Here is a 27523-nt window from a genome sequence, read left to right as displayed (position 1 = left end):
TTGGAAGAAGTTTCCCGCGAGGTAGGAAACCCGACGGCAGTCATCCTGCTTGATCCATTGTCCCTCCATCTGCGGAATGTGTGACTCTACTCAAGAGCTCTCTTGCTGCTGTTTTTTTCCCGCAGGACCAGACAACAGGGGATAGGCTGCCGTCGCCAACGTTACTCATCTGGGTCGTCGTCCTCGCTGACGCCGTCCATCAGGGTTCCAACTTCGTGGCCGCCTCCGTCTCCGCGAATTGCATTTACATGCGAAGCAGAAGAACGAATGCCACTACTGTCTGGAAATGCGTCACGCTGCTGACGTTGGTGGTGCTGATCAGGGCTGCCCTTTTCAAGCAGTCTCCTCGGGCTTCTCCTCCAAGAAGAACTAGAGAATCGGAAAATGTTAGCATCAAGAACTGGGAGCAGGTATAAACAAAGTAACTTACGAAGTTGCCGCTCAGCTTCTGTTCCTGGTCAAGCTGAGAGCCTAACTTGTTGATACGGGGACGGTAGTTGGTCGGGTCACGACGGAAAGTGACGTCCAGGTTCTTCAAGAAGGTGTTGCAGCCAGTGAGGAGCGACTCGGGCCTGTTGGCGTGGGCGTCGATACCGGGCTTGCCGTCAAAGACAATGACACGATCGGCAAGGTAGGTGGCCATGATGAAGTCGTGCTCGACGACGAAAGCGGTCTTCTTAGAGTGCATGATGAAGCGCTTGATGACGCGGGAGGCAATGATACGCTGCTCGGAGTCGAGGTAGGCAGAAGGCTCGTCAATGAGGTAGATATCCGCAGGCATACCCAGGGCAAGGACAATGGCAACACGCTGCAATTCACCACCGGAGAGGTTCTTGACTTCCTGGTCAATGAAGTCGTCGAGCTTGAGGGGCTTGACAACATCAGTCTGGAACTGGGGAGACAGGAAGGCCTGCTTGATCTTCTTGAAGAACAGCTGGCGAACGGTACCCTCGAACTTGGGGGTAATAGTCTGGGGCTTCATGCTGATCTTCATGTCCGGGACGGAGCGCTTGCTATCGGGCTTAAGGGCACCAGCAAGCAGACGGCAGAAGGTGGTCTTGCCAGTTCCGTTCTCTCCCATCATGACAATGATCTCGGAATCGGTGAATTCTCCGGCATCGATGCGAAGTCGGAAGTTGCCGAGGGTCTTCTCCATGCTGGGGTACTGGAAGGCACGAGACTTGTCAATGGCAAAGTCATCGGTAGCCTCAGCAAGACGGAAGGTGAGGGACTCGTCACGGAATCGCAAGTTCTCCGTGGGGATGTGACCGTCCAGGAAGATGTTGATACCTTCACGAACAGAGTGAGGCAGAGTGACGACACCGTAGATGGCGGGCTGACCGTAGAGAACGCAGACGTAATCGGAGAGGTAGTCGAGGACAGACAGATCGTGCTCAACGACAATGACGTAGTCATCGTCACGGAGCAGCGAACGGATCATCTTGGCGGCACTCAGACGCTGCTTGACATCGAGATACGAAGAGGGCTCGTCAAACATGTAGACATCGGCCTTCTGGACGCAGACGGTACCAATGGCGAAACGCTGAAGCTCACCACCAGAGAGCAGGGTAATGTCTCGGTCCATGATGTGGTCCAGCTCCAGGACGCTGGTCACTTGGTCGATGTTTCCGAGCGAGTGGCGGCTCTCGAGAAGCTTCTTGACGCTCTTCTCCGGGCCGCGGACAGCCTTGGGGATCTGGTCCACATACTGGGGCTTGACAACAGCCTTGAGGTCATCCTCCAGCAGCTTGGTGAAGTAGTCTATACCGGCGTTAGATATCCTGGCCAAAAGCAACAGGGCTTACCCTGTGGTGGGCTGCTTTGTCACTTACTCTGGAGCTCAGAGCCACGGAAGTACTTGATGACGTCCTCCCAGTCAGGGGGGTTGTCGTGGCGGCCCAAGTTGGGCTTGAGCTTTCCGCTAAGAATCTTCAACGCGGTACTCTTGCCAATACCGTTGGTTCCAACAAGACCAAGCACCTGGCCGGGTCGCGGCATCGGCAGGCGATGGAGCTTGAAGCTGTTGGGGCCATAGCGGTGGGTGACCTGGCTCTCGAGGTTGGTGGGCAGGTTGATGATGGTAATGGCGTCGAAGGGACACTTCTTGGGGCAGATACCGCAACCGATACACAGCGACTCGGAGATGAAGGCGAGGCGAGACTCGGGAGTCACCTCGATACAGAGCTTGCCACTGCGAACCACAGGGCACGACTTCTTACACTCCTGACGACACTTGCGAGGACGACACTATTTCGAGGGGGCCAGGGGTCAGCAAGCCCGGGTTGATGGCGGGGTGGTTGGCGGGGTGCGCAGGATGGGAGCGTGTCTCTTTTCGAAGACGAGGCGAACTTACTTTGTCGGTGTTGACAATGGCGATACTAGAAAGAAACCACAAGTCAGCAACAGCTCGATCGTGCCAACCCGTCCACCGCATAGCAGCCCGATGAGCTGTCTGCATCTTGCCGCGGGTACATACCGAGTGAGCTTGTCCGCCATGATGGAGGCTGGCAATCAGTCCGTCTGCCTGGTCTGCTTGTCGGTGTCTCTTCGTCTAGGGCAGCGACGGCTCTCGTGAGAAGCAAAGATCCTGTTGAGGAGGATCTGCAACGAGGCGATGACGCGAGAGAGGTTCAAAACAAGAGAGAAAAATCAGAATCCACGGCAGAAGTGGGCGGTTTTAGCTCTTGCAGCAGAAAAAGCACCAAGATGTGTGGTCATCAATTTTTCGCGCGCTGTGAATGGCGGGGCAGGGCAACCGGGGGCAGCTGGGCGGGCTGTTAGCTGCGGCACTGGGGAGATGTACCGCGGCTGCGAGTTTAGCGGGCTGGGGACCTTGTCGGATGGGTGTCGCTACCAGGCACCCAACCACGATGGTGGGAAAAAGAGGGACTCGGAGATGAATAAGCGCAAGGGAAAGCAGCCGCGCGAGAGCATCTGCGAATAGCTTCACTGCTGTGTGTACCTTAGCTTGATGTTCTCAGTCCTTATGTATTGCCCCCTTTCCGCAAGTGGAACACATGATACAGAATTGTCTGATACTAACATCCAGAATGACTGTACCCAACAAATGATATGGAAGTACCTGTATAGCTCAATTTAATCAGATTGGTGCAAGGCGTCAATTGCCAATACTAATGACCCCTCAGTATGCGCTCGTATGACAATGGCCAAGGCAAGGGTTCAAGTCGTATGCTACCTATGGCAGAACCTGATCAATTACATCGTGAGAAAGAATATGAACGTCTTTGACATCGTATGTCGAATATTTTTTCAAACGAGACCAGAGTGTCATTCGCATCCGTGGCTTCTGGGTAGGGAGGTATCCTCCATTCCGAGTCACTGTATGCATATACCCATTCAGTTACGGTTCTTCTTTCTCTTGCTGTCTTTACGACAAAACATGCTCGAAGCATTCGAATTCTATTTAACTCAAGATAGCTCGCTTGCTCTCTTTTTGGTGAATACCCAAGGTTTTGAGTTTTTGCAATGCTCAGGGTAAGGCCAGGCAAGTAAAGTTCAGGGCGATTAGTCTAAGATCGAACGGGTTCATTGTGGCTTTTCGTGTGGTATAATATCTGGTCTTCTTCCTCCATCTGTGCGTTCACTTCATTTTCCTCTCACCTTCCATTTTCCGACAACTTGAGCAGCGTGCTTCGTCAACTTCTCATTGCCAGCTCACTTTTTCTCACTTGGAAGCCAGTCGTCTTCCACAGCCCACTGAGAGCATATATGCCATCCCTCGTACTTTTATACCCACATTCTCTTCACCTTCCGAAACAATACACGACAATTAATACGATATACTGTCGATTCAATTGTCGTTCACATTGCCATCGACGACAATATCACTGCAGATAGCCATTCATACTTCAACTCTCACTTTCATCACCTCTCCTCCTTCTGGCCTATAAATAAGGTACCGCGACCCCCCAGGTACGTTGTTTAATCATCTCAAGAAAAGAACAACCCAAGCAGCTTCGTCTCGAGGAAAGAGAAATCAACAATCAATCAATCCGCGGATTTTCGCATCGTTTCCTTCCACTCGTTACCTTTTCATCCTCTGCCGACGAGCACCGCAGCACCAGGAGTTCAAGGTTCGCAGGTCGAACAGCGGGAGGCACGTGACTTGCAGCGGTCTGTTAGCGGCTTCAGCAGTCAGCAGAGCGCCAAACCGCCCCAACAGGGCTTGGCTTGGGTACAAACACGCCGGCCGAGCCTTCGGCCCTCCGCCCCGTTGCCTCCAATTCTTTCCTGCCTCTCTCCACCAGCGCATTTTTGTCACCTCCGGCCGTCTCTCGACACCTCAGCCCTCGTCGCCCTTCCGCCCCCCGGAGCATCGCCAGACTCGCCCAAACGAGCCTGTGGCCTCCTGTCACTCCCTGAGGTGCCGCGGGTCATCGAATGATCGCTGGTGAGTCGCTGTCGTCTCCTTTGCACTCGCTGTTGCCGCCCGCAGCCCTGTTGCCCTGCGTCTTTGCCCGCTGATCCAGCCACGCCTCGACCCGGACGCGTCCGTCGACCGGCTCCTCGGGGCCTGGATCCAGCCCGGGCGACGTTTGTTTTGATGGGATTGCCCGCTGCCGGTGATGCCGATGCTTCCTGGGCCCCCAGACGGGCTCCCAGGCGGTGGCCAGGCCCCCAATTGCTTGTCCCAGCGTCTGTCAGCCTTGCGAGCACTTACACACGAGGGCGGCCTTGAATTCGCATGGCATCACGATTCCGGCGCAGTGCTGCTTCTCTGGCTCCTGGTCGCGAGTCGCCGAACTCTTGTCTCACCGCCTCTTCATCGGGGCGGACGCGTAACCTCAATGCCATGGTGCTAACTGCCGTCGGCTCTCTAGGACTTCCATCTTCGCGGATATCATCACCATGTCCTCTCCCAGCGAGGGGGACCCCTCGAATGAGAATCTGTCGCCGGACGACTCCATGACTTTCTCAGCCGCCGCCGACCAGCAGGGGAACGAAAGCGACATCTCCGAAGGCCTGGAAGCCCCCAACAGCCCCTCTGAACACCCGTCTCCCTCCGAACCCGAAGCGTCAAACGACGAGGCTACCAATCATGCAGATGTCGATCATCACATGTCAGAAAGTGAAGCCTCGAGTGTAGCTGACGCGTCGGACGATGGCGACTTCGATATGCAAGCCACCTCGCCTTCTCAACAGGCCAATGACGAAGAGGACGAAAACGAAGACGAAGACGATGTCACAGCCGGCCGTGCCAGCTCTTCAGACTCAAACCGAGCAGCCAAGCGCAAGGCTCCCGTCGAGGACGAATACATGAAGGCCAATCCCGAGTTGTATGGTCTTCGGAGAAGTGTATGGCCCCTCTTCACACCGATGCCGTTCCCCGCTCTCGTCGATTTGTGATGTCGATTACTGACCTCGTCTCCTCATTCCAGACTCGTCCCCGAGAGCAGCGCAAATCAATGGTATGCTATTTGTCCCTCTTGAATGGTCCTGTCTTGTCGCATTGTGTGCTAATGATAGTAGATCATCTCGGAATCAGAATCAGATGTTGCGCCGACAAGTCGTCGCCAGAACAAGCGCCGCCGCGTTGGAAGCTCCCACACATGTGAGTCTTGACGTTTCTGCTTGTACTGGACGCTGAACTGACCGCACCGGATTGTAGCCTCGAAAAGGGGAACGCCAGTACTGCCACCCTCGGCCAACGATTCCGACTCGGATGACGCCGATACATATGGGGGCGCCCGCGCAAAGAGCCAACGGAAGAAGGCCAGGCAGCAACGCGAGAGACAACCAGCCTTGGCTCTTGCCGAGAAGCGGTGGTCAAACCGCCGTGCGGCGCAACAAGTCGCAGAGGGCGGTTACCACGAGAGCGACTTCGAAGATGAAGACGAAGAAGATGCGGAGCTTGCCGCCTCCTACTACACCACCGACTATGTCGACAACTCGCCCTACATCGAGAAAGTTGTCAAGCATAGGCTCAGGGATGGGCACGAGCTTACCTACGATTCGACTCGCAACGACTTTGAATATTTCATTAAGTGGCAGGGCAAGTCCCATCTGCATGATACATGGGAGTTACTGGAGACTCTTCGCAATGTCCGTGGCTTTCGCAAGGTTGAGAACTACTTCAGAAAGTTTGTCGACCAGGAGCTTGACATTCGATTTGGGGATGATATTCCTCCCGAGACAAAGGAGCAGTTTTTCCTCGATCGCGACCGAGATGAAGAGGCTCTTGAAGACTACACAAAGGTTGAGCGGGTTGTCGCCGTGCGAGACGGAGAGGACGACGACGAGTACTATGTCAAGTGGAAGGGTCTTACCTACGAAGAGTGCACCTGGGAGGCCGCATCGGACATCAGCGCCCAGTTCCAAGACAAGATTGACCAGTTCATCGACCGATCCTCAAGAAATTGGCAGTCGGACAAGAGGGAGACGAACCTCGACACCCGGTCCAAGATGACCAAGCTAGAGAAGCAGCCCGATTTTATCGTCGGCGGCGAGCTTCGTGAGTTTCAGTTGAAGGGCCTCAACTTCCTCTGCCTGAACTGGACCCGCGGCAACAATGTCATCCTTGCCGATGAAATGGGTCTCGGCAAGACGGTGCAGACGGTGTCGTTCCTCAGCTGGCTGCGCAACGCCAGGCGCCAGGAAGGGCCCTCTCTTGTCGTTGCTCCGCTCAGCGTCATTCCTGCTTGGTGTGACACATTCAACAACTGGTCTCCGGACATCAACTACGTGGTCTACCTCGGACCGGAGGATGCTCGAAGCATCATCCGCGAGAATGAACTCTTGGTCAACGGCAACCCCAAGAAGCCCAAGTTCAACGTTCTGGTCACCTCCTACGAGTTCATTCTGCAGGACTGGCAGTTCCTCCAGTCCATCAAGTGGCAGGTCTTGGCCGTCGATGAGGCGCATCGTCTCAAGAATAGCGAATCTCAGCTATACCAGCGCCTGCTGGGGTTTGGCATTCCCTGCAAGATTCTCATTACCGGCACTCCCATCCAGAACAACCTGGCCGAGCTCTCTGCCCTTCTCGACTTTTTGAACCCTGGCAAAGTGAGTATTGACGAGGACCTGGACTCTCTCTCCGCTGCCGACGCCCAAGAGAAGCTGCAAGAGCTTCATCGCTCCATTGCTCCGTATATCTTGCGACGTACAAAGGAAACTGTCGAGTCCGACTTGCCGCCCAAGACGGAGAAGATTATCAGAGTCGAGCTGTCGGACGTGCAGCTGGAATACTACAAGAACATCCTTACCAGAAACTACGCCGCTCTGTGCGATGCCACCAACGGCCACAAGAACTCACTTCTCAACATCATGATGGAGCTGAAGAAGGTCAGCAACCACCCCTACATGTTCCCTGGAGCAGAGGAGAGGGTTCTGGCTGGCAGCACACGTCGCGAGGATCAAATCAAGGGCTTGATTGCAAGCAGTGGCAAGATGATGTTGATTGATCAACTTCTGTCCAAGCTGAAAAAGGATGGACACCGAGTCTTGATCTTCAGCCAGATGGTCAAGATGCTGGACATTCTCGGCGACTACCTCTCCCTTAGGGGCTACAAGTTCCAGCGACTCGACGGCACCATCGCAGCTGGCCCGCGACGCATGGCCATCAATCATTTCAATGCCGAAGACAGCGAAGACTTCTGTTTCTTGCTCTCCACTCGTGCGGGCGGTCTCGGCATCAACTTGATGACTGCGGACACCGTCATCATCTTTGATTCCGACTGGAACCCCCAAGCAGATCTGCAGGCCATGGCCCGAGCTCACCGCATCGGACAGAAGCGGCCGGTCAACATCTACCGACTTGTTTCGAAAGAAACGGTGGAGGAAGAGGTTCTGGAGCGTGCTCGCAACAAGCTTCTTCTGGAATACCTGACCATCCAGGCTGGTGTGACCGATGATGGAAAAGCCAAGTTCAAAGAGGAACTCAACAAGAAGGGCCTCAAGATTGACGGCCCTTCCACCTCGGAGGATATCCAGATGGTGCTGAAGATGCGGTCCTCTAAGATGTTTGAACAGAGCGGCAACCAGCAGCGACTGGAGCAGCTCGACATTGACTCCATCCTGGAGAATGCCGAAATCACAAAGACCAAGGTTGACGACAAGATCAACCTGAGCAGCGGTGGCATTGACTGGGATAACTTCATGCAAATCACCGACGTCAAAGTAGATGACATCAACCTCGACTGGGACCAGATCATCCCCGCAGAGAAACTCGCCGAGATCAAGGCGGAAGAGGAGAAGAAGCAGCACGAGGACTATCTCGCAAAGGTTGCAGCCGAAAGCGCGCCCCGAAAGGCGACGATGAAGAGTCGCACCAAGGAGACGGATCGCGCAGACCGCCTCAAGAAGCGCCAGAGAGAGCAGCAGCAGGAAGAGGAAGAGCAGCGCGCCTTTTTGCGGGATCCCAAGCGCCCCTTGAACGATAAGGAACAGCGCAACCTGATCAAGGCCTACTTCCGGTTCGGTTCCATGGAAGATCGCAGCGCCGACATCATCCAAGAGGCCAAGCTTGGGGAGAGAGATCCCGAGTATGTCAAGTCGGTCCTGGACGACTTCATCAAGGCTGCTCAGCAGGCCGTGGACGAAAACAGCGCCAAGCTGGCCGAAGAGGAGAAGAAGATGGGCAAGACGTTGACGAAGAAGGACAAGAAGGCTGTTCTGATCGACTTTGGCGAGTTGAAAAAGGTCAATGCCGAGACGGCCATCGAACGGCCCAAGCAGCTGCAGCTTCTCCGCCAGGTGATTCAAAGCCATGCAGATTGGAAGAATTTCCGGGTGCCCGACGCCACCAAAGCCGCCAACTATAGCTGCCCCTGGGGAGCGAAGGAAGATGCCATGCTCCTCGTCGGCATCGACAAGCACGGGTTCGGCGCCTGGGCCCAGATCCGCGACGATCCCGAGCTGGAGATGCAGGATAAGCTCTTCCTGGAAGAGCACCGAGTGGGCAAGAAAGAGGAGAGGTCCAAAGGCAACGACAAGCTCAAAGCTCCCGGCGCCGTTCATCTTGTGCGCAGGTCGGAATATCTCCTTTCCGTGCTGCAGTCCAAGCACTCAAATGATCGGTCGGTTCAGAAGGCGGTGGAAAACCACCACCGCAACAACAAGAAGCCCCACGCGGTCAATGGCAACCGCAGCAGCAACTCGGCCACGGCCTCCACAGGTCTTAAGAGACAACGAGAGCGTGAAAAGGATCGAGGCTCGTCCGAACAGCATTCCCGCAACCCCGCAGAGGAGGGCGGACTGGCGAGGCTTGACTTCAAGCGCAAGCCTGCGTCTCACGAAGACGCTCGCAGCCCCAAGCATCGACGGTCTGAGGACCCGCGTCGTGCTAGCAAGACTGGGGACGAGCATCGCGACAGCCGGGTCGAGAAGCGGCGGCACCGAGAAGATGACGACCGCCGCGCTGACAGATATCGCCGCGACGACTATCGCCGTGACGATTATCGACGGGACGACCGCCGAGACGACCGCCGAGATGATTACCGGCGGGATGATCGTCGCGACGACCGCCGTGATCGGGACCGCGATAGAGAGCGTGACCGGGAACGTGATCGCGACCGCGACCGCGACCGGGATCATCTTCGTGACCGTGACCGCGACCGAGATCGCGAGCGAGAGCGAGATCGCGATCGCGACCACCACCGCGACCACCACCGGGAACGCGATCGGGATCATCACCGCTCTGACCGAGACCGGGACCGTGACCGTAACCACGCAAGCCGGCCCTTGGACGAGCGCCGAGTCAAGGCACTGCGAAGGCTGGACGAGCTGCGACGCATTGGCGACGACAAGGATCAAAGGGCCAAGGACAATGATGCCATGATTTGGTTCCTCTTGAAGCCAGTGAGGGAGAACTTTGAGAAGATCTTGTCTACGACCAAGGATAACGTTAGGTCGAGCAAGGAGCGGGCATCCATCTTTGGCACTGAGCTGGTAGCCATCGGGTCGTTTCTTGATGAGAAGCTGCCGGCAACTATAGCGGATGATGGCCTGAAGAAGAACTTTTGGTAAGCAGCCTCTTGAGTTGCGGCTTTTTTTCTCCATGTACTGACATTTGAAATCTGCAGGGACTTCTTGGCAGCTCTTTGGCCCGTGGACGACACCACTCAGAGCGTCACTGGCGAGAGATTGAGCTCCATGTATCGCACACTCCACGCCCGCAACAAGGAGAAAAAGCAAGACTCTGGTGCCACAAAGCTCAACGGCACACACCCTGTTCGGTGATGATGAACCACTGAAACAAAAATGAAACAGAAAAAAGTCCAGGGGTTCCTTGACGTCTAGATCTGTTCCGCGACGAGTTTATAAACAAAAGAACCTGACATTTATTTGCATCGTCTGGCGTTTGGTAATAGGTGGCTTATGGTTCAGTCACCAAAGACTTTGGCTGCAACAAACATACCCGATTTTGCATGAAAGAGAGAGAGAGAGAGAGAGAGGAAGAGAAAAGGAGACTTCGCGTTGCGAAGTTTGATCATGCCCGGCAGGCCGGCTTGACAGAGACCTTTGACACCTCATCGCCGGTCTGCTGTATGCCGAGTTGATTATGAGAATGTTTCCTATTCTGTTTGAAAAGGAGGTACCGGTGGGGGAGAGAGGGCTTGCCTCGATTTGCTTCTCTGTTCATTTTTTCTTTTTTTTCCTTCTTGTCTGTGTTTTTATCCACTCTTGATGGCAAGGGGCTTCCATTGTCGTCAGACGGCGGTACGGTTCACACCATACTTTTCTTCTTCGGTTGCGGAGGGAGGGGGGTTGAGGAGACGGTTGGTTTGCATTGCCTTTTTCTACGAGTGTAATATGAGCGGCTATACGTCCCCTTGTTTCTCTTTATTCCTTCATACTGTGGGGGACTTTTGCTTTTCCCTTTTGTCTTGTTGCCCGGATAGTAATTAGAGGGGATGGGCTGGACAAAGGTTGACGGTCAAGGCTGGTTGGTCACTGTTGTTGTTGTTGTTTTTACTGAGCCAAGGCATGGGCGAGCTCCTAGTCCAGTCTGAGGCAGCGAGAGAAGTACTGCTAGCAAGCAGGTCGTACTAGATACCTTGGGCTAGGTAGTCGATGAATATGAAAAGGAGTGAAAATAAGAAGCCGTTGCATGTTGTGAATCCTGCCGTGCTGATGGTTGGCTCGGTGTATTATGTGGTTGAGTTCCACAAGTCAAGACAGTGAGATGCTCTCAGAGTCAGCAACGCAGTCCAACAAGTCCAACAGGTCTTTGAATAAATATAGAACGAATTGAATGACATACTGACATAGAATGCATTGCTTTCTTCCAGTTTATATTAGTCGTAAGGTTTTCAGGATAGATGTGAGATTTCAGGTTGCATCCCCCCTTAGAGGGACTTGGGCATTACTAAGTCGATGCATTTTCTGGTCCTGTTCAAGGAGCATCTTGACGTTCTGGCCTTCTACCTTTCCTCCCGCTTCTGTGTTTGTCTGTGTTGTGAAATACTTATTCACTTTAGCATCGTATTCCAATACTGCCAGCCTCTTATATCCCTCGTACCCCCATATAAGTATCTATATATATACCTTACATCTCTTATCCGTCCTCATTCAACTCACCCTCTCAACACCTACACACATACATACATATACTCACACACGAACCACCTCCTCCTCTAACCATGCCTCCGCCTCCTCCTCCCCCCCTGGCCTCCATCAAGCACATCGCCGAGCTCGCCGTCCTGCGCGCCGCCCTTCTCACGCGGCGCGTCATCTCCGCCGCCACCGAAATCCCCAAGCACGACGCCACGCCCGTCACAATGGCCGACTTTGGTGCCCAGGCCCTCCTCATGGCCGCCCTGCGCGGCAGCTTCCCGCACGACGGCTTCGTGGGCGAGGAAGACGCCGAGGCGCTGCGCAGCGACCGGCAGCTGGCCGACGCCGTGTACGGGCTCGTGAGGGAGGAGGCGCTACGCAGCGGCGGCTTTCGTAGTGGCAAGCACTCGGAGGAGGAGTCCGTCGGCGCCGACGGGGACGAGGAGGACGTGACGATGGCGAGCCTGCCGGCTCCGGAGTCGCTGGAGGAGATGCTGGAGCTGCTGGACCTCGCGGGGCGCGGGCGGCCGGGACCGCAGGGCCGGTTCTGGATCATGGATCCCGTGGACGGGACGGCCACGTTCCTCAAGGGCCAGCAGTACGCCGTGGCGCTGGCGCTGGTCGAGGACGGCCGCGAGGTGCTCAGCGTGGTGTGCTATCCGAACCTCAGCCTCGACGACGGCGGCGGCGGCGTCGTGGCCGAGACGAGCGTCGACGAGCACGGCTGCGGCGTCATGCTGTCCTGCGTCCGCGGCCAGGGCGCAGAGTACCGCAAGCTGTCGGCCGAGCAGCAGCAGCAGCACCGCCTCGGCCCGGCCAGGAAGCTCGCCCGCCTTCCGACGCCGGCCAGCCTCGCGGACCTGCGCTTCGTGGACTGCCTCGCCAGCAGGTCCTCGCGCCTCGACATCGCCGAGGGCATCGCCCGGCAGGTCGGCGCGATGCCCTTTCCCGGCGCGGACCTGTGGTCGTCGCACGTGCGGTACGCGGCGCTGATGCTCGGCGGCGGCGACGGCAGCAGCGGGCACCACGTCATGATGCGCGTCCCCGTGGGCGCCAGGGGAGCTCCCTCGAAGGCGTGCGTCTGGGACCACGCCGGCTCGCAGCTGCTGTACGCGGAGATGGGCGGCAAGGTGACGGACCTCGAGGGCCGCGAGATGGACTTTGGCAGGGGCCGGACGCTGGCGGGGAACTGGGGGCTTGTGGCGGCGCCGGAGGGCGTTCACGGCGAGCTTCTGCGGTTGGTGAGGGAGTGGATTGAGAGGGATCCTGTGATTCAGGGGGGTGGTGGTGGCGGTGCTTGAGTTGGGAGCAAGCTACTATTGTCGAGGGGACAAGAGGGTTTAGGAGGAAGGGCAGGGACAAGATTCGATGCCTAGATGTTGGCTTGATCGTGTTGCTTTCATAGCAGACTGCTGTCTATCATCTGTGTGATTACTTTTGTTATATATACCAGTTATTATGATCTATCTGCCTCCATTATTCTAATGCCAACCTGGGGACGTTCAAACTCACCCCCTTTCGAGCCATATATTCTATATACACACGCAGCAACTATTTAGAACTTCTCTCTTTGTTCATCTCGTCTCCTTCTCCTCCTCTTCAACTCTCCCCTGAAATCTCACATCAAGCTACTCCTCCCCCCAATCTCCATACTCCCCTGCCCATCCTTCATCTGCCCACTCCGTCCCACCACAAACTCGTGATAAATCTTCTGCAGCCGCGCCTTCTCGTCCTTGCCGATACTCGCCCGCGTGCTCTCCAGCGCCTTGGTCAGGTGAGACCAGCCCACCACGACCTCCCGCTGGTCTGCCGCCGCCGCCGCCGCCTCCTTGCCCTCCGCGTCACCACCACCGCCACCGCCTCGGCGGGCCTCCTTGGCTTTGCGGCGCGCCACCTTGATCTGCTCCAGCTTGGACAGGATGGCGGCGTTCTCGACGAGTGCCGCGGAGCGACTCTTGGCCACCGCTTCTGGAGCTGCTGCCTCCTCGTCCACGCCGTAGCGGAACTGCGTGAAGCTCGTCGTGGACGCACCCTTGCCGTCCTTTCCGCGCCGAGACGCAGACGCCGAGCTGCTCGTGTTGTGGATGTCGCCCAAGACGTCGTGAATGGCCTCGAGCTGGGCATTGGACACGAGCGCCTGCAGATCCGCACCCGAATATCCCTCCGTCTTGAGCGCAATCGACGTCAGCGCCTCGTCTGATTCCGTCAACTCGCTCGACAGCCGGACCTTTTGCAGCATCGCCTTGATAATGTCCACACGGTCCTCCAGCGACGGCAGATCGCACAGCAGCGACTTGTCCAATCTGCCAGGACGCAGCAGCGCCGGATCGATGAGGTCGGGCCGCGACGTGGCCGCCAGGACGTACACCCCCGAGAGGCCCTCGGCACCGTCCATCTGCGTGAGCAGCTGGTTCACTACACGGTCTGTTACACCCGTGGAGTCGTGCCCACGTTTTGGCGCGATGGAATCGAACTCGTCAAAGAAGAGCACGCAGGGCTTCGCCGCCGAGGCCCGGTCGAAGAGGTCGCGCACGCTCTTCTCGGACGCACCGATGTACTTGTTGAGGATCTCGGGGCCCTTGACGCTGATGAAGTTGAGCCCGCACTCTCCCGCGACGGCGCTGGCCAGGAGCGTCTTTCCGCAGCCGGGGAACCCGTACAGGAGAAGGCCGGATCGTAGGCGCAGGGGGCACTGCGAGAAGATGGGCGCGTACTTTGTGGGGTACTGCAGCGTCTCGAGGAGGACTTGTCGTGTCTCCTGCAGACCGCCGATGGACTTGAAAGTCGTTGTCGAGCTCTGCAGGGATACGTTGCGCAGTGACGCCGGCGTGAACCCCTTGATGGCCTTGTCGAAATCTGCGCGGCTGAGACGCACTGCTCCGATGGTGTCATCGGGTGTCAGGTTGATGGATCGGATGATGGCTTCGTTTCTTGCTCTGGAGATGAGAACCGTCAAGTCACCAGGCAGATAGCCATCTGTCTGGCCGGCAATGTCAAGGAAGTCGAGGTCCTGATCCAGTATGAAGCCGCCCGTCTTGCCGGAAGCGCCGTCGTCGTGGCCGTTGGGCATCGAGTCGTTGCCGTGAAGCCAGTCGCTCGCTTCTTCAGAGTTCTCTGTGCCGTTCGCGGTGACTGGTCGGCTGCCATCGCCCGGCGACCCCGAAGCCTCATCCTGAGCGACCGCATTCTGCCTCACAATGGCCTCCATAATCTTGCGCCGGCCATCCTTATCTGGGGCCTTGAGCTCGATGATCTCGCGGACGACGTGGCCGCTGACGACGACGCTGTTGAGCGTGTCCTTGCCCTCTGCCGTCGCCAACAGTGTGACGCCGCTGTCCTTGCTGCAGTACTGCCGCACAACAGAGCGGATGGTTTCACTCACCTGGCGGCTTCGGCCGTTGTCGTTGCCGACCTGGAGCTCCGTCTCTACCGGGCTGAGCTTGTCCAAGTCATCAAGCACAACAAGCGCTTTGCCGCCCAGCCTTGCGCCCCAGCTGGCCAGCATGAATATGCGGTTAAGTGTTTCCTTGATGGTGGATATCCTCGCCTCGTCCGTTACCAACTTGCGGCACGAGAAGTAGATTGTATAGAAGAGAGCCTCTTCGCGCAGCCGGCTGGCAAGATATCTGGCCACGGCCGTCTTGCCGGAGCCCTTTGTGCCGGTCAGCAGGACGGACGACATGTGAGCGAGATGCGACTGCAGATTGGCGAGCAGCGCGTCGATGCCAACGAGCAGTGAATCGTGTGATGGCTGCAACTCGAATATGTCCGTCTCGGAGATCCAAGGGGGTCGTGGTACTGGCTGCTGGAAGTCAATGGGGACCTTCGCATCCACGCCGGCCATCCAGAGCGCCGCGTCTTTGTTCTGCTCCTGTGATGCGACATCTGAGCTGTACTCAAACTTGATGATTCCGCCTTCCCATCCCTGCGGAGCCTCCAGCCCGTCGTACAGATCAACAACAAGACCGTCAGTGATCGGTCCTTGTAGGAGCCCCTCGGATCCCTTGGGCCCAGAGTAAATGTGTTTGAATCGCTTCGTAGACTCCTCCTTTTCCGCCTTCGTCTCAATGCCAAATCTCAAGCCCTCGCCCACCTTGGAACCAGCCGCAAAGGGAAACACTTTGATCTGCTGAACTGCTCCTCGAGGGAGAGGCTGAGGCGCAGCCTGGATCTTGACAATTCCTCCAACAATGCCCGTACAGCCGAGCGCTGCACACAAGGGCGCTGACAGCGCCGCAGCCTGACCATTGGGCGGATCGTCCCACGGCTTCAGCTTCGCGACAATCTTGGACGAGGCGTTACTCGCCGCCGCCGCAGCTGCGTCCTCGGGTTGTGGTTTCTGCAGTCCCGCCGGCTTGAGAACATCCACCACGACATAGTTGACACCCCTGAACTCGTTGGTCAGGACATAGTCACGGTCCACCCAGACACAGAGACCGGGCTCCGCGATGCCCTCGTCGAACCACTCGTTACAGGCCGCCCGATCAATGGCGCGGAGCAGCAGAGACGGCCGCTTCTCCTCCCTGGCGCTTCGTCTCCGAATGGTGCTGGCTCCGCTCCGCTTGGACTTTGACGTGCTCGCAACGCTTCGGTGGTCACCGCTGCTCTGCGACGCTTTGGCTCTCGTTTTCGGCGCGACAATGACTTCGGCGTTGGGCGAAAGCTTGACAAACGCCACGTCGGCTGCTGGCGCGGGCTCGAGGGACGTGATCTTGATGACGGCCGTCGAAGTCGGGGACAGATGCAGCGTCAATGGATGTGCCGGGACCGGAGCGCCGCCGGCAGGGACGTATGCCGGGTTGGGAAGCGCGCGTATCTGCGACTGCAGGTTGAGCTCGAGGAACGTCGCGTGCAGCTCGATAATCTCCCAGTCCTCGGGCGTCAGCGGCTCGATGTTGATGGTGTGAGCCAGCGGAGGGTCGACGTGAACCGTGGCCATGACCTTTTCGCCGTCCGTCAAGCCGAGCGTGGTTGCAAACGTCGCGTCGATCTCGACCAGCTGGACCTCCTGATTGCGCGATGAGCCGCCGCGCGAGCTGGCCAGCCCATCCTGCCCGACCAGCTGCGCGGCCCTTCTCTTGCTCGGCATTCCCGTCCATCCTACAAAGACGGACTGCTCCTTGGACGCTCCGCCGGCCTGCGCGCTGGAGGGAGACGGTCGGTATGTGAGCTCGACGACGACATTCTGGGCGGGCTGCGAAGAAACGGAAGAGGGTTAGTTGTGTCAGGCAGAGCCATCGGGGGCCAACGGCATTGAGCTGGTGGAAAGGAGTGACGTACAGTGTTGACATTGACCAGCAAGTTGACCAGCGAAGCAGGGAGGTTGACGAGACAGTTCTTGAGATGCACCAGAGACAGCTCCGCAGCGGTGGACTGCGCATTTCGTCTGGGCGCCATGGCTTTGTGGAATTGCAAAAGAACTGCGTCCTTGCTGGAACACGATCACAGCCTGTCGCAAGGAGAGGCTCCCAGTTGCGGCTGCAAGTCACGGCGAAGCCATTCCGCGTTGCTGGTGACTGGAGCTTGAGCCGAGGCAAGGCTCACGTGCCGACAGGCCGGAGCTACCCAGAGGTACATGCGGGATGTGCTGATTTGAGCCGAGGCTGGGGTACCTGCAGGTACAGCTGGGAGGTTACCGGCAGGACATGGTGATGCTACAGGAAGACCTTACCTTAGTAGAAGAAGGCAGTAGACGAGTTGGGTCTCAGATATCAGTAGTAAATCCAGTCAGGAGCAGTGATTTCAGGAACGTAGGTACTGACAGCTACTCCAACAGCTGCAAGAAATGCTGGATCCTTGCTTAGTAGGTAGTAGTACATGTACTCCGTGATGTCCGAGTTCAGCTTCATCTCCTTGACAGCCGTGGCTGGTGTCGCCCCTGTGCTGTGGCTGATGCAGGAGCTGCCCGTGGCTGTGTCCCAGTATGTACGGAGTACGTACCGCTTAATTGGCTTTTGACGCGTCGCGCGTCCGTCTCGCGTCAGGCTCAAGCATTTTCGACGAGCTCTGCAATTCCTCCTGACTAACGCACGCATCTGCATCCCTGCAAGTTTGGTTTCCCAGCCCACCAATTTGTGCATCGCATCGCATCGTAGCTGCTCGTCTTGTTTTTGCTGCGGCTTCGCTCTTCTCTACTGCACCCGACGAGCCCCAATTCTCTCTCTGTGTCCCGGCATTTGGCATTCGGGCATCATCACGCACAATGGCGCTCCGCGAGTTCAAAGCGCCGGTCAATTACGAGACGCAGCAGTGTAGGTTTCCTCTTGTTTGTTGACTGGGCGTGAGAGTGAACGAGAGAGCTTGTACTGACTGACCTCCATGTGCAGCTGCGTTCGAATCCTTCCTCAAGGACTTCAAGACCTCGCCCGAGCACACCCTCACCACCGCCCTCGGCAACATCACAATCGACGAAGATGACCTCAGCGACGAGGACGATCTCATGGACGAGGACGACCAGACTCGCCAGCGCCGCCAGCAGGAGCGCGCCAAGAGGAAAACGCCCCAGCACAAGTACAGCGACATGCTGCAGCTGCTGGCAGACCGTAAGATTGACGAGTTCGCCGTCGATCTGGACGACCTGGCTACTGTGAGTGGGAGCTGGACACGGGCGAACCATGTGCGATGGTGCGCCAGGGTGCTGACTGCTGGCAGTGGGAGTCGCAAACAGACGAGTCAATGCAGCTCGTGGATTCCATTGAGATGAACACAAAGCACTACGTCGAGATCATGTCCAGGGCTATAGACAACGTCATGCCTCAGCCCAGCGAAGAGGTCAAGTACGGCTGACTCCCCGCTGCAGATTGGGAGAAAAAAAGAGAGGAAGACTTGCTAACGCGGAATGAATCTAGCTTCAAAGACGACGTTCTAGACGTGCTGATGGCCCGGCGGCAGGCCAGGAATCGAGAGCTCGACGTACTGGCAGACAGAGATCCCACCATCCTCGAGGACAAGTTCCCGGCTGAGCTGACCCGTCGATACACGCTCGTCTTCAAGCCTCGGACAGCGATCGAGGACGGTGCCTCAAAAGCCCTGGCCGTGCGACATGTTCGCGGCGAGCACCTTGGCCACCTCATCACCGTCCGAGCCATTGCCACGCGTGTTTCCGACGTCAAGCCCATTGTGCAGGTCAGCGCATACACTTGCGACCGCTGCGGCTGCGAAATCTTCCAGCCCATCGCCGACAAGCAGTACGGCCCCCTGACCATGTGCCCCTCGTCCGATTGCAAGAAGAACCAGGCCAAGGGCCAGCTGCATCCCTCATCCAGAGCGTCCAAGTTCTTGCCCTTCCAGGAGGTCAAGGTGCAGGAGCTGGCTGAGCAAGTCCCCATTGGACAGATCCCTCGATCTCTCACGGTCCACTGCTTTGGCAGCCTTGTTCGAAAAGTCAACCCCGGTGACGTGGTAGACATCTCGGGCATCTTCTTGCCCACGCCCTACACCGGCTTCAAGGCCATCAGGGCCGGTCTGCTGACTGACACATACCTCGAGGCTCACCATATCCACCAACACAAGAAGGCTTACAGCGAAATGATTGTCGACCCTCAGCTCGTCCGAAGAATCGACAGATACCGACAGTCTGGCCAAGTCTACGAGCTGCTCGCCAAGTCCATTGCCCCTGAAATCTTTGGCCACCTCGATGTCAAGAAGGCTCTTCTGCTGCTCCTCATTGGCGGTGTCACCAAAGAGATGGGCGACGGTATGAAGATTCGTGGCGACATCAACATCTGCCTGATGGGTGATCCCGGTGTTGCCAAGTCCCAGATGCTCAAGTACATCTCCAAAGTGGCCCCTCGTGGTGTCTATACTTCGGGCCGTGGAAGCAGTGGCGTCGGTCTCACTGCCGCCGTCATGCGAGACCCGGTCACGGACGAGATGGTTCTGGAGGGCGGTGCGCTTGTGCTTGCTGACAATGGCATTTGCTGCATCGACGAGTTCGACAAGATGGACGAAAACGACCGCACAGCCATCCACGAAGTCATGGAACAGCAGACCATTTCCATCTCCAAGGCCGGCATCTCAACGAGTCTCAACGCCCGGACTTCGATCCTGGCAGCCGCTAACCCTGTCTATGGCCGATACAACCCTCGCATTTCGCCCGTTGAAAACATCAACCTCCCCGCCGCTCTCCTGTCTCGTTTCGATATCCTTTTCCTGCTCCTCGATACCCCCACCCGAGACACAGACGAACAGCTCGCCAAGCACGTTACCTACGTCCACATGAACAACCGACACCCCGATCTGGGCACCGACAATGTCGTCTTCTCTCCCCATGAGGTGCGATCCTACGTCGCCCAGGCTCGAACATATCGACCAGTCGTCCCCGAGTCCGTCTCCGAGTACATGATCAAGACGTACGTCCGTCTGCGAGACCAGCAGCAGCGAGCGGAGAAGAAGGGCAAGCAGTTTACACACACCACGCCGCGTACCCTGCTGGGCGTGGTCCGTCTGGCCCAGGCCCTCGCCCGTCTCCGGTTCAGCAACCAGGTCACCCAGGACGATGTGGACGAGGCCCTGCGGCTCGTCGAAGCCAGCAAAGAGAGTTTGAACACGGACGCCGGCGGCCCTCGGCGCGGCCTCAACGCCAGCAGCAGGATCTACAACCTCGTCAAGGCCTTGGCCGACTCGGGCGCTTGCCGTCCGGACGATGCGGACGAGGACGATGAGCTGGGCGTTGAGCTGAGCATGAGGAAGGTCAAGGAGCGGGTGATTGCCAAGGGCTTCACAGAGGACCAGTGGCTCAACGCCCTGGAAGAGTACACCACTTTGGATGTGAGTATCTGTTTCATCATCATTATGACACACCTCTTCTTCAGCACAGGTTCTAACATTATGTTTCCCCCCCTTAGGTATGGCAAACTGCTGGCGGCGGCTCGAGGCTCGTCTTTGTCACCGCGGACGACGACAGAGAAGACAGCATGGAAGAGTAAAGAGAGCTATATGCTTGAGGTTGGATGGTCTGGTCGACAACAATTTATGGACTCTGTTTATTGCAGAATGGTTTGGCGTTTAAATCATGTTCTTGGAAACCCTGATTGCTTCAAAGGGTTGTAAAGAGGGAAAGATGAGAGTGCACTTTGTAGAACTTGCGGTTAGATCTTGTAAGAGACTAAATGAAAAGAAGTCAAATGATCCTCCTGGGCCGACGGAACTACTGCAAATCAATGACTAGAAACATCCGAGGAGAAGAGCCGTTAACAACATGTACTGACAGAACCAATGAGATTCTAATGGTGGTACATCATTTATATATAATACATATTCATACAACGTCTTTACCCCCCTTTTTACTTCCAGCCCAATATCATTGAATCGTCCAATACCCCCCTTTTTTCTCAAACCCTCACATCCTCATCGTCATGAGCGAAGCCCTCTCCATCTCGCCCACAATGCCATGCCCTCCCAAAGCCCACTTCTCCGCCACGACCCTCGAATCAAGCACGCTGCGCAGCATCCCGCTCGCGCCCCAGTACTCCATCAACACCCTCGCCTCGTCCTTGGACACGCCCTCGAGACGCATCACGGTGCTGTTCTTGAGCGCGTCGTACACCCTGTCGTCGTACTTGCGCTCATAGGGATCAGGCTTCGGCACCGGCTTGCCCGCCTGGCCGGCCTCCAGCTGCGACAGGGCGAGCTCCTGCGAGGGGTGGTAGTGAGTGTTGTTCTCCGACGTGGCGGCGATCACGGCGCCGCCGTTGGGGAGCGCCGTCTTGCCGGACAGCGCGTCGACAAAGGTGCGCACGAGGAGCAGCTCGTGCGCGTGCACGGGGTTGAAGGCCGGGTCGCGGTACGCGCTGACCTTGTTGATGTGGGCGAGGCCGTCGAGGGCCAAGAGCACGGGGGGCTGGCCCTCCTGCGTCAGCTCCGTCCACAGCGCCGACAGCGTGGGCCAGGCGAACTCGCTCTCCTTTGCGCTGAGGGCGAGGTCGGCCAGCGTGGAGGAGCCCGGCTTGAGCGTCGCCGACAGGCGGGACCAGTCCTTCTTCAGGAGCGTCTTCTCCAGCACGGCCCTGTTGGCCTTGTAGATGTTCTGGAGCAGCTTCAGGCAGTAGACGGGCTGGGTGAACTGCATGGGCTCCGTGTCAGGGACGGGAGAGTACTCTGTGTTGCCGTTGGTAAGATCTTGACCTGAATAATATCAAGCAAAGTCAGCAAACTAGCCTTTCACACACACAACAGCAGACTCCGTTGTAGAGAGTTTGATATACTTACCCTCCGGGATGTGAATCACCACCCACTCGTTCAGCAGCGCATACGACATGGCCTGCAACAGCATCAAGCTCTTGCCCGAAAGCCGGCTCCCCGTGAGCACGCACTTGAACGCCTCCTTCTTCTCCACCGAAGCCTCCAGCCTGCCCATCAGCTCGACCGTCTCCTTGCGGACGAGCACGTGCGGCTTCCGGAACAGGTTCCACGTCTGCGTCGCCTTGAACGCCTCCAGCGCCCTCAGCTGGTCCACGACCTCGTCCGGCACCGCGTACATCCTGCCGGCGCTCTCCGCCCGGCTCATGGTCTGCGCCTCCAGCGCGTCGAGCCCGGCCACCGGCAGCGCGCTGTTGTTGCTCAGCTGGATCCGCTTGCGGAAGGCCTTGCGCTCGCCCGGGCCGGGCTTCTTGACGGGCACAATGTTCTGCTTCTTCTTGTACGTCTTCTTCGTCTTCTTCGGGAGGTCCTTGCGGCTCTTGATGGCGGGCGGAGCGGCGGCGGAGAGGAGGCTGGTGGAGGAGAAGGCCGCGGCGATGATGGGCTGGATGCGAGGCGCAACTGGGATGGAGGGCCTCACGAGGCTCCGTAGCGATATGGAGGCCATGATGGGTGGGAGTTTTCCTCGAGGGGGTCAAGTCGAGAAAAGAAAAGAGGAGGTTGCGAGACCCTCTCGTATTATGTCGTCGTTTTCAATCAGTCGTTGTGTCGTCACCGCATTGAGGCCAAAAAAAGCGGCAAGCGTTGTTGAATCTTGCGATTGCAATTCCTCCCCCCACGTTAATTTTTCGTGAAGGTCGTCGGATTGGAGGTTTTGCTTCCAATTGAGCCAAAAATCTCAAAGTCGCATGTGTACCTGTGGAGGGGCTACCGATCTCGTACCTCTTGGCGCAAATGTTGCGCTAAGAGATACATAGCAGGTCATGTACCTTGTGTTTGAAGATCTAGCGCCGTCGCAGTTCAACTCCAGCAAAGCCCCGGAAAATTGCAGCCACCGCTGATCCGATGCGAAAGTAAGGCTTTATCGCAACAATTTCTTATCAGGCCAAAAAAAAAAAAGTTGAGAAAATCGACGACAAGCCGTCAACACCATACATACAATCTGCGACTCGACATTACCATCGTCATTTTCCACTTTGACGTCTCTCAATTCACCGAGCAGATAATTACACAACCAATTACCCATCTGAATCGAGCCAAAGAAAAACAAACAATAACATAAAACGCAAAAATGGCCGTCTCCATCTCCAACAAGCCAAAGCTCCCCGTCGTCGTCGAGAAGCCGACCCCCTACACCTTCGACCTCGGCCTCCTCCTCGCCGAGGACCCCAACCCCGTGTCCCTCGACCGCTCCGCCATCGACGCCTCCCTCGCCCAGCTCGCCCGCGACGGCGCCCAGTCCCTCATCAACCAGCTCCTCACCACCTGCCCCCTCCAGTCCACCTCCGAGGGCGTCCTCCTCACCCTGCCCGCGCCCGCCACCCGCCTGCCGCGCGAGAAGCCCGTGCCCCAGCCCAAGCCCCCGACCAAGTGGGAGCGCTTCGCCGCCAAGAAGGGCATCAAGCCCAAGACCAGGGAGCAGCGCAAGAACCTCGCCTTTGACGAGGAGTCGGGCGAGTGGAAGCGCAAGTGGGGCTACAAGGCGCTCAACAAGAAGGGCGAGGACGACTGGCTCGTCGAGGTCGATCCCAAGAAGGAGGCCGAGCGCAAGGAGGGCACCAGCATCAGGGGCGATGGCCGGAGAGAGCGCAGGGAGAACCTTCGCCGCAACGAGAGGAAGATGCGCAAGAACGAGCGCGATGCCGCGGGAAAGATGGGCAAGAAGATCTGATGGGACGGAAGGGGCACTCACTGGCTCACACATTGAAAAGATTCGGACTGGCGGATATCCTCTCGGTTTTTCTTCTTGTTTAGGGCTTCTTTATCCATGTACCATGAGTTGCGGGCATGGCTACGGCGTTCCAGGTGTCGGGTGTTTTCGTCGGAGGAGAGGATTGCATTCAAGGATCAAGATAATTTTTACTCGATCAATACCTAACTGCTTGGTGGCGGGCGAGGACAGGATCACTCGACTTTCACAATTTTGTATAGATGTTAGATGTTCCGAAGAACCTCAAAAGCTAGCATGGGCAACACTGTTCTCCTTAATTCTCTCTTCTTCTCCCTTTTCCCATGCTCTACCGTTCCTCCATGGTTTTATACCGCCAAAGAAAAAAGACAAGAATGAAATCATTCCCAGCCCTCACTCAAATGAGTGGCTCACTGCTTCTTATTGTGTCACCACCTTGCTTTATTCGTACACTTTGACGCCTTCTATGGCCATTTTCACCTAGAACTGACTTTATAGAGAGAGAGAGAGAGAGAACGAAATCAAAATAGTAATAGAGGCGCACAAATAGCCTCCGACGCAGTGGCTAGCCTCCCCTCCATGCTGCTTGACGCCTAACAAAGGGAATAGGCCCGAGTCTCTCGGCCAAAATCGATATTCCGCGTTTTGAGTCCTTAGATAGTAGGAAAGGAAAAAAAGGAAAATCTGGATTCGTGTCGATGGGCGCAACGATCTGCAATTTAGAAATGGAAAGAGACAAATTCGGGAAACGGTCGTCGCGACGTTGATGTAGGAATAAAGGAAAATAGAGCGAACCCAGACCGAAAATGCAATGAGACAGATGACGCATATGAAACAGGGAGAGACCGTGGTGGTGTAGAGAGGCCAGTCAGCCTCTCAAAGCTCCTCCTTTATAATGTCTCTCTTCTCTCATTCATCTTCTTCGCTTCTCGTGTTCTCCTCGGGGCTGGGAAAAGCTCAAGGTAGAGAGGACCTGAAAGTAGAGGGGAAGTTCCGGTCGTTGTCAGACTGGAAGCTCTAGTATATAGGAGATGCGCTAAGGTCCGAAGAGACGAAACAAAAACAAGTCATAAACGGCGTCATGTCATGAATCGGCGCCGATGATAACTGCTGGGTATCTTTGCCGAAAAAAAGGGTTCTTTTTTGTTTTTCTTGTGTGTGTGTGTGTGTGTGTAGTTGGCTTTGTACGCCCTGGCCTCGACTTCTATGCTTAGAAGCCAAGAGGCGATAGAGGCTGGATAGGAGACAAGGGCCGCAGGTCGCGAGATCCTGTAGCCTGAGTATGAGAGAAGCCGAACATGTCCCTGTCGTCATCCTCGTGCTCCTCCTTGTCCTCACTAAGGGCCGTCGAAGCGGTAGAGTTCCGGGATGAAAGGCTGTTGCTGGATCTTGAGAGCTGGAGCTGGGGCTTGGTCATCGTCTCCGCCTGCTCGCTCGACTCCTGGATCGATGGCTTGCTGTGATGAGATGTGGCCGGCCTTTCCGCCTCAGTGACCTCGCTCTGCGAAGGGAGCTGTACATCGGCTAGGCCACGCGGCGGCGGCTGGTCAAACAGGCGGTACTCCTCCTCGATAAACTTGGGCTCGTTCTTGCAGCCCCTCCAGCAGTCTCTCCAATCGCACACCAGAAACTTGAAGCAGAAGGCGTCGATTTTCATGCAGGGCTGGAAACAGATGCAGAGGTTCCGGAAGTCCATTTTGTTCTTGTCCGAGTGAGCGAGAAGAAGGCTGAGATGGCATGTGATGGCAAACAAAAGGTAATAGTTGAATGGGGATAGGTTCGAGAGTTCGTCGATGAGAAGCTGCGGGACCTTTTCAGCGCCGTGGCATTCGCGAGCAATCCGCTCCTGAGCCGCTTTCGGGAAGAGCTCGTCGGGCAGTTCGCGAAGCCAAGCCTTGAGCATGGAACCAACAATGTTGATATCATAGAGGTCGTTCTGCTCAAAAAGGTTGACGTCGTATTCTGCACACAGCCAACGTTAGCCATCTGAAGAAGAAAAAGAACAAGGTGCCGAAGAAACGTACGTTCGTCAAACTTTCTCTGCCACTTCTTGACCTGAGGTCCGCTTCCAGGCACACGGTAGAGACCTTCCACCTCTGTCCCCTTATAGTTCAGATAGTCGATGGCTCTCCATGGAAACGCAGGCATCCAGAACTCTGTCTTGTCCCTCGAGTCCTCCAGGCGCTTCGAGATTCGGGTCATTCGCGTTTGCTCAACCAGGGGCAGGTTGATGACTTTCAGCTCGTAATGCTCATCGTCAATTACGGGCTCCTTATCCGTTGTACTGCTGCTTCGCGTGCTCTTTCCGAAGAGTCCCTTGCTGATCAGGTCGGCAGCCCTGGTGGACGTGAATCTCAGCCCGCTGAGAAATGCTGATGCACCGGTTTCGCGTGTCGATGAATGAGCCTTCTGCTCCTTCTCTCGCCCATTATCCTTGCTATTACAAGCAGCAGCACCGGCGCTTCGGTCCTCTGCCCGATTCCGAGGAGTCGAATTCATCCCGTGGTCTCTCAACGCCCGATCCTGTGACAATATGGGGGTTTGAGCGTTCGTGGCAGCTGCATCAGCCGCGGCGGCGGCAGCGACAGTATCGGTGCTGGTAGATGTTTCCTCGGGAAGCGCGTGGTTACTCGAGGTAGCTGCTGATGGCAGTGGAACTGGCGCGACGGCAAGCTTGAGGCGGCCGGCTTCTTTGTCGCGAACCGACTTGCTGCGACCCAGAAGCGCAAACGACTTGGACTTGTTCTTTCTGATGGAAGGCAAAGGCGTGGTTGTGTCGGCGTCGCCAGAAGATGAAACGGAGAGGTCAGAGCGTGAAGGTTGAGAAGGAATAGACTTCGGCTGGCTGTCGTCGGTGCTGATCGGGTCTAGGAATAACAAGGACAATAGGTCAGCCACAAAGGTTCTCGGACGGGGTCTTGTCTCTTTTTTCCCTTTAGCCTGCTTTTTCCTTCTGTTTCATTCTTCTCATTTACTCTTATTTTTCCCTTTCTTTTTCCTTGGGACTCGTCACGAGCAAAAGAATGAGGTGCGCACAGAAACAAGGTGAAACCAAATGGGTGGCCTGCTAGCGCGCACCTCGAATTGCTTTCGCAGTGCAACAAACCAAATCTTTCCGTGCTCGTTCTCCCAGCTTCTCCGGCTTCGATGCGCAGGTTTTTCTCTGTGCCAATGTAGCCTTACCTCTGTGATTCTGTTCCCCCTTGTCGTCTGCTCGTGATGTCGGCTGGTTTCGCGCCTCGAGATGTTGCTGGTTATGCGGAATGCCAGGAGTCTTGGGCGGCTTGTTGAACTGGAAAAAGCTCGACTTTGACGACTTGGCGCCGTCCGGCACGACGTGGCGCAGGCCATGGGCAGGCATTCCGGCTGAGGGAGGATCCAAGGTCGACCTTGAGGGCTGCAGCAGCTCCGAGTCATCGCGGGCCTGGGCACGGCGCATCTGCAGCTGCTGGTGCTGCTGCTGGCGACTGGCCTCGTCTGTCGGTCCGGTGCTGGTCGCAGGTCGCGGCGGCTGTGGCTGGAGGGTTGGCGACGTGCCTGTGCGAGCCGGCCGGTTTCTGTGGACGGCAAACTTGCTGATGGGAAAGGGCGAGGATCGCTGTGATCGGGGCGATTTGGCGTTGGGATTGGATTCAACGGGCGACGAGGCGGCTTGCGACGCAGACTCAGCAGACGCCTGCGGGTCGTCGAGAGCGCTGCTGTCCGCCAGAATCAGCGGCTGGAGGGTGGGCTTAGTTGTACGTCCCATCTTGGCAAGCCCCGGCTGCAGAGTGTCGAGAAGGCTGCGCAATGGCGGTTTGGTCTGGCGCAGGAGGTTTGCAGCTCTGCAGCCCTCTGTCAGGGGGCCTGTCGGGGTTGGTTTGCACGCGGCGCTATGGCCAGAGCCTTGGGGACACGGATAGGAGACGACGGTCAGACTCCAGGGCGCGCACGGCGCTGCAGCAAGGCTCGGAGTGTCAG

General features: G+C 56.8%; 9 protein-coding genes across 9 annotated transcripts; 4 read left to right on the top strand and 5 right to left on the bottom strand.

Annotated features, from left to right (window-relative positions):
- Window positions 1-333: 333 nt before the first annotated feature.
- Window positions 334-1998, bottom strand: BBK36DRAFT_5827 (P-loop containing nucleoside triphosphate hydrolase protein; the record flags this gene model as incomplete). The annotated part of the gene is made up of 3 exons (XM_024898302.1): window positions 334-369; window positions 431-1761; window positions 1833-1998. The coding sequence occupies 3 exons, from the start codon at window positions 1996-1998 to the stop codon at window positions 334-336; spliced, it is 1533 nt and encodes a 510-aa protein (XP_024748702.1).
- A 2396-nt stretch (window positions 1999-4394) lies between these two features.
- On the bottom strand, window positions 4395-4815 carry BBK36DRAFT_1160580 (hypothetical protein; the record flags this gene model as incomplete). Its single annotated transcript, XM_024894302.1, has 2 exons — window positions 4395-4645; window positions 4716-4815. 2 exons carry the CDS (start codon window positions 4813-4815, stop codon window positions 4395-4397), a joined length of 351 nt encoding a protein of 116 aa, XP_024748701.1.
- A 54-nt stretch (window positions 4816-4869) lies between these two features.
- On the top strand, window positions 4870-10197 carry BBK36DRAFT_1122459 (hypothetical protein; the record flags this gene model as incomplete). The annotated part of the gene is made up of 6 exons (XM_024890945.1): window positions 4870-5316; window positions 5400-5429; window positions 5491-5572; window positions 5630-9520; window positions 9590-9980; window positions 10041-10197. 6 exons carry the CDS (start codon window positions 4870-4872, stop codon window positions 10195-10197), a joined length of 4998 nt encoding a protein of 1665 aa, XP_024748700.1.
- Window positions 10198-11738: 1541 nt separating this feature from the next.
- On the top strand, window positions 11739-12815 carry BBK36DRAFT_1122015 (carbohydrate phosphatase; the record flags this gene model as incomplete). Its single annotated transcript, XM_024890894.1, has 1 exon — window positions 11739-12815. The coding sequence occupies one exon, from the start codon at window positions 11739-11741 to the stop codon at window positions 12813-12815; it is 1077 nt and encodes a 358-aa protein (XP_024748699.1).
- A 316-nt stretch (window positions 12816-13131) lies between these two features.
- On the bottom strand, window positions 13132-16915 carry BBK36DRAFT_1135775 (AAA-domain-containing protein; the record flags this gene model as incomplete). The annotated part of the gene is made up of 2 exons (XM_024892755.1): window positions 16795-16915; window positions 13132-16708 (listed from the first exon to the last, which is right to left on the bottom strand). Exons 1-2 carry the CDS (start codon window positions 16909-16911, stop codon window positions 13133-13135), a joined length of 3693 nt encoding a protein of 1230 aa, XP_024748698.1. The 5' UTR covers window positions 16912-16915.
- A 608-nt stretch (window positions 16916-17523) lies between these two features.
- On the top strand, window positions 17524-20441 carry BBK36DRAFT_1135774 (MCM-domain-containing protein; the record flags this gene model as incomplete). Its single annotated transcript, XM_024892754.1, has 6 exons — window positions 17524-17632; window positions 17717-17765; window positions 17841-18100; window positions 18166-18290; window positions 18363-20283; window positions 20361-20441. The coding sequence occupies exons 2-6, from the start codon at window positions 17717-17719 to the stop codon at window positions 20439-20441; spliced, it is 2436 nt and encodes an 811-aa protein (XP_024748697.1). The 5' UTR covers window positions 17524-17632.
- Window positions 20442-20852: 411 nt separating this feature from the next.
- Window positions 20853-22578, bottom strand: BBK36DRAFT_1135773 (mitochondrial ribosomal protein; the record flags this gene model as incomplete). The annotated part of the gene is made up of 4 exons (XM_024892753.1): window positions 22487-22578; window positions 22375-22440; window positions 21724-22322; window positions 20853-21639 (listed from the first exon to the last, which is right to left on the bottom strand). Exons 3-4 carry the CDS (start codon window positions 22319-22321, stop codon window positions 20855-20857), a joined length of 1383 nt encoding a protein of 460 aa, XP_024748696.1. The 5' UTR covers window position 22322; window positions 22375-22440; window positions 22487-22578.
- Window positions 22579-22938: 360 nt separating this feature from the next.
- Window positions 22939-23545, top strand: BBK36DRAFT_1207644 (ribosomal biogenesis regulatory protein; the record flags this gene model as incomplete). The annotated part of the gene is made up of 1 exon (XM_024897425.1): window positions 22939-23545. Exon 1 carries the CDS (start codon window positions 22946-22948, stop codon window positions 23543-23545), a length of 600 nt encoding a protein of 199 aa, XP_024748695.1. The 5' UTR covers window positions 22939-22945.
- A 1228-nt stretch (window positions 23546-24773) lies between these two features.
- BBK36DRAFT_1122644 (hypothetical protein) lies at window positions 24774-27311 on the bottom strand (the record flags this gene model as incomplete). Its single annotated transcript, XM_024890966.1, has 3 exons — window positions 24774-25525; window positions 25588-26430; window positions 26747-27311. 3 exons carry the CDS (start codon window positions 27309-27311, stop codon window positions 24774-24776), a joined length of 2160 nt encoding a protein of 719 aa, XP_024748694.1.
- Window positions 27312-27523: the final 212 nt, after the last annotated feature.

Source organism: Trichoderma citrinoviride (assembly GCF_003025115.1).
Source record: "Trichoderma citrinoviride strain TUCIM 6016 unplaced genomic scaffold BBK36scaffold_9, whole genome shotgun sequence".
Lineage (NCBI taxonomy): Eukaryota > Fungi > Ascomycota > Sordariomycetes > Hypocreales > Hypocreaceae > Trichoderma > Trichoderma citrinoviride.
Note: the sequence above shows the minus strand (reverse complement) of the source record. Positions and strands in the feature narration are given on the sequence as shown.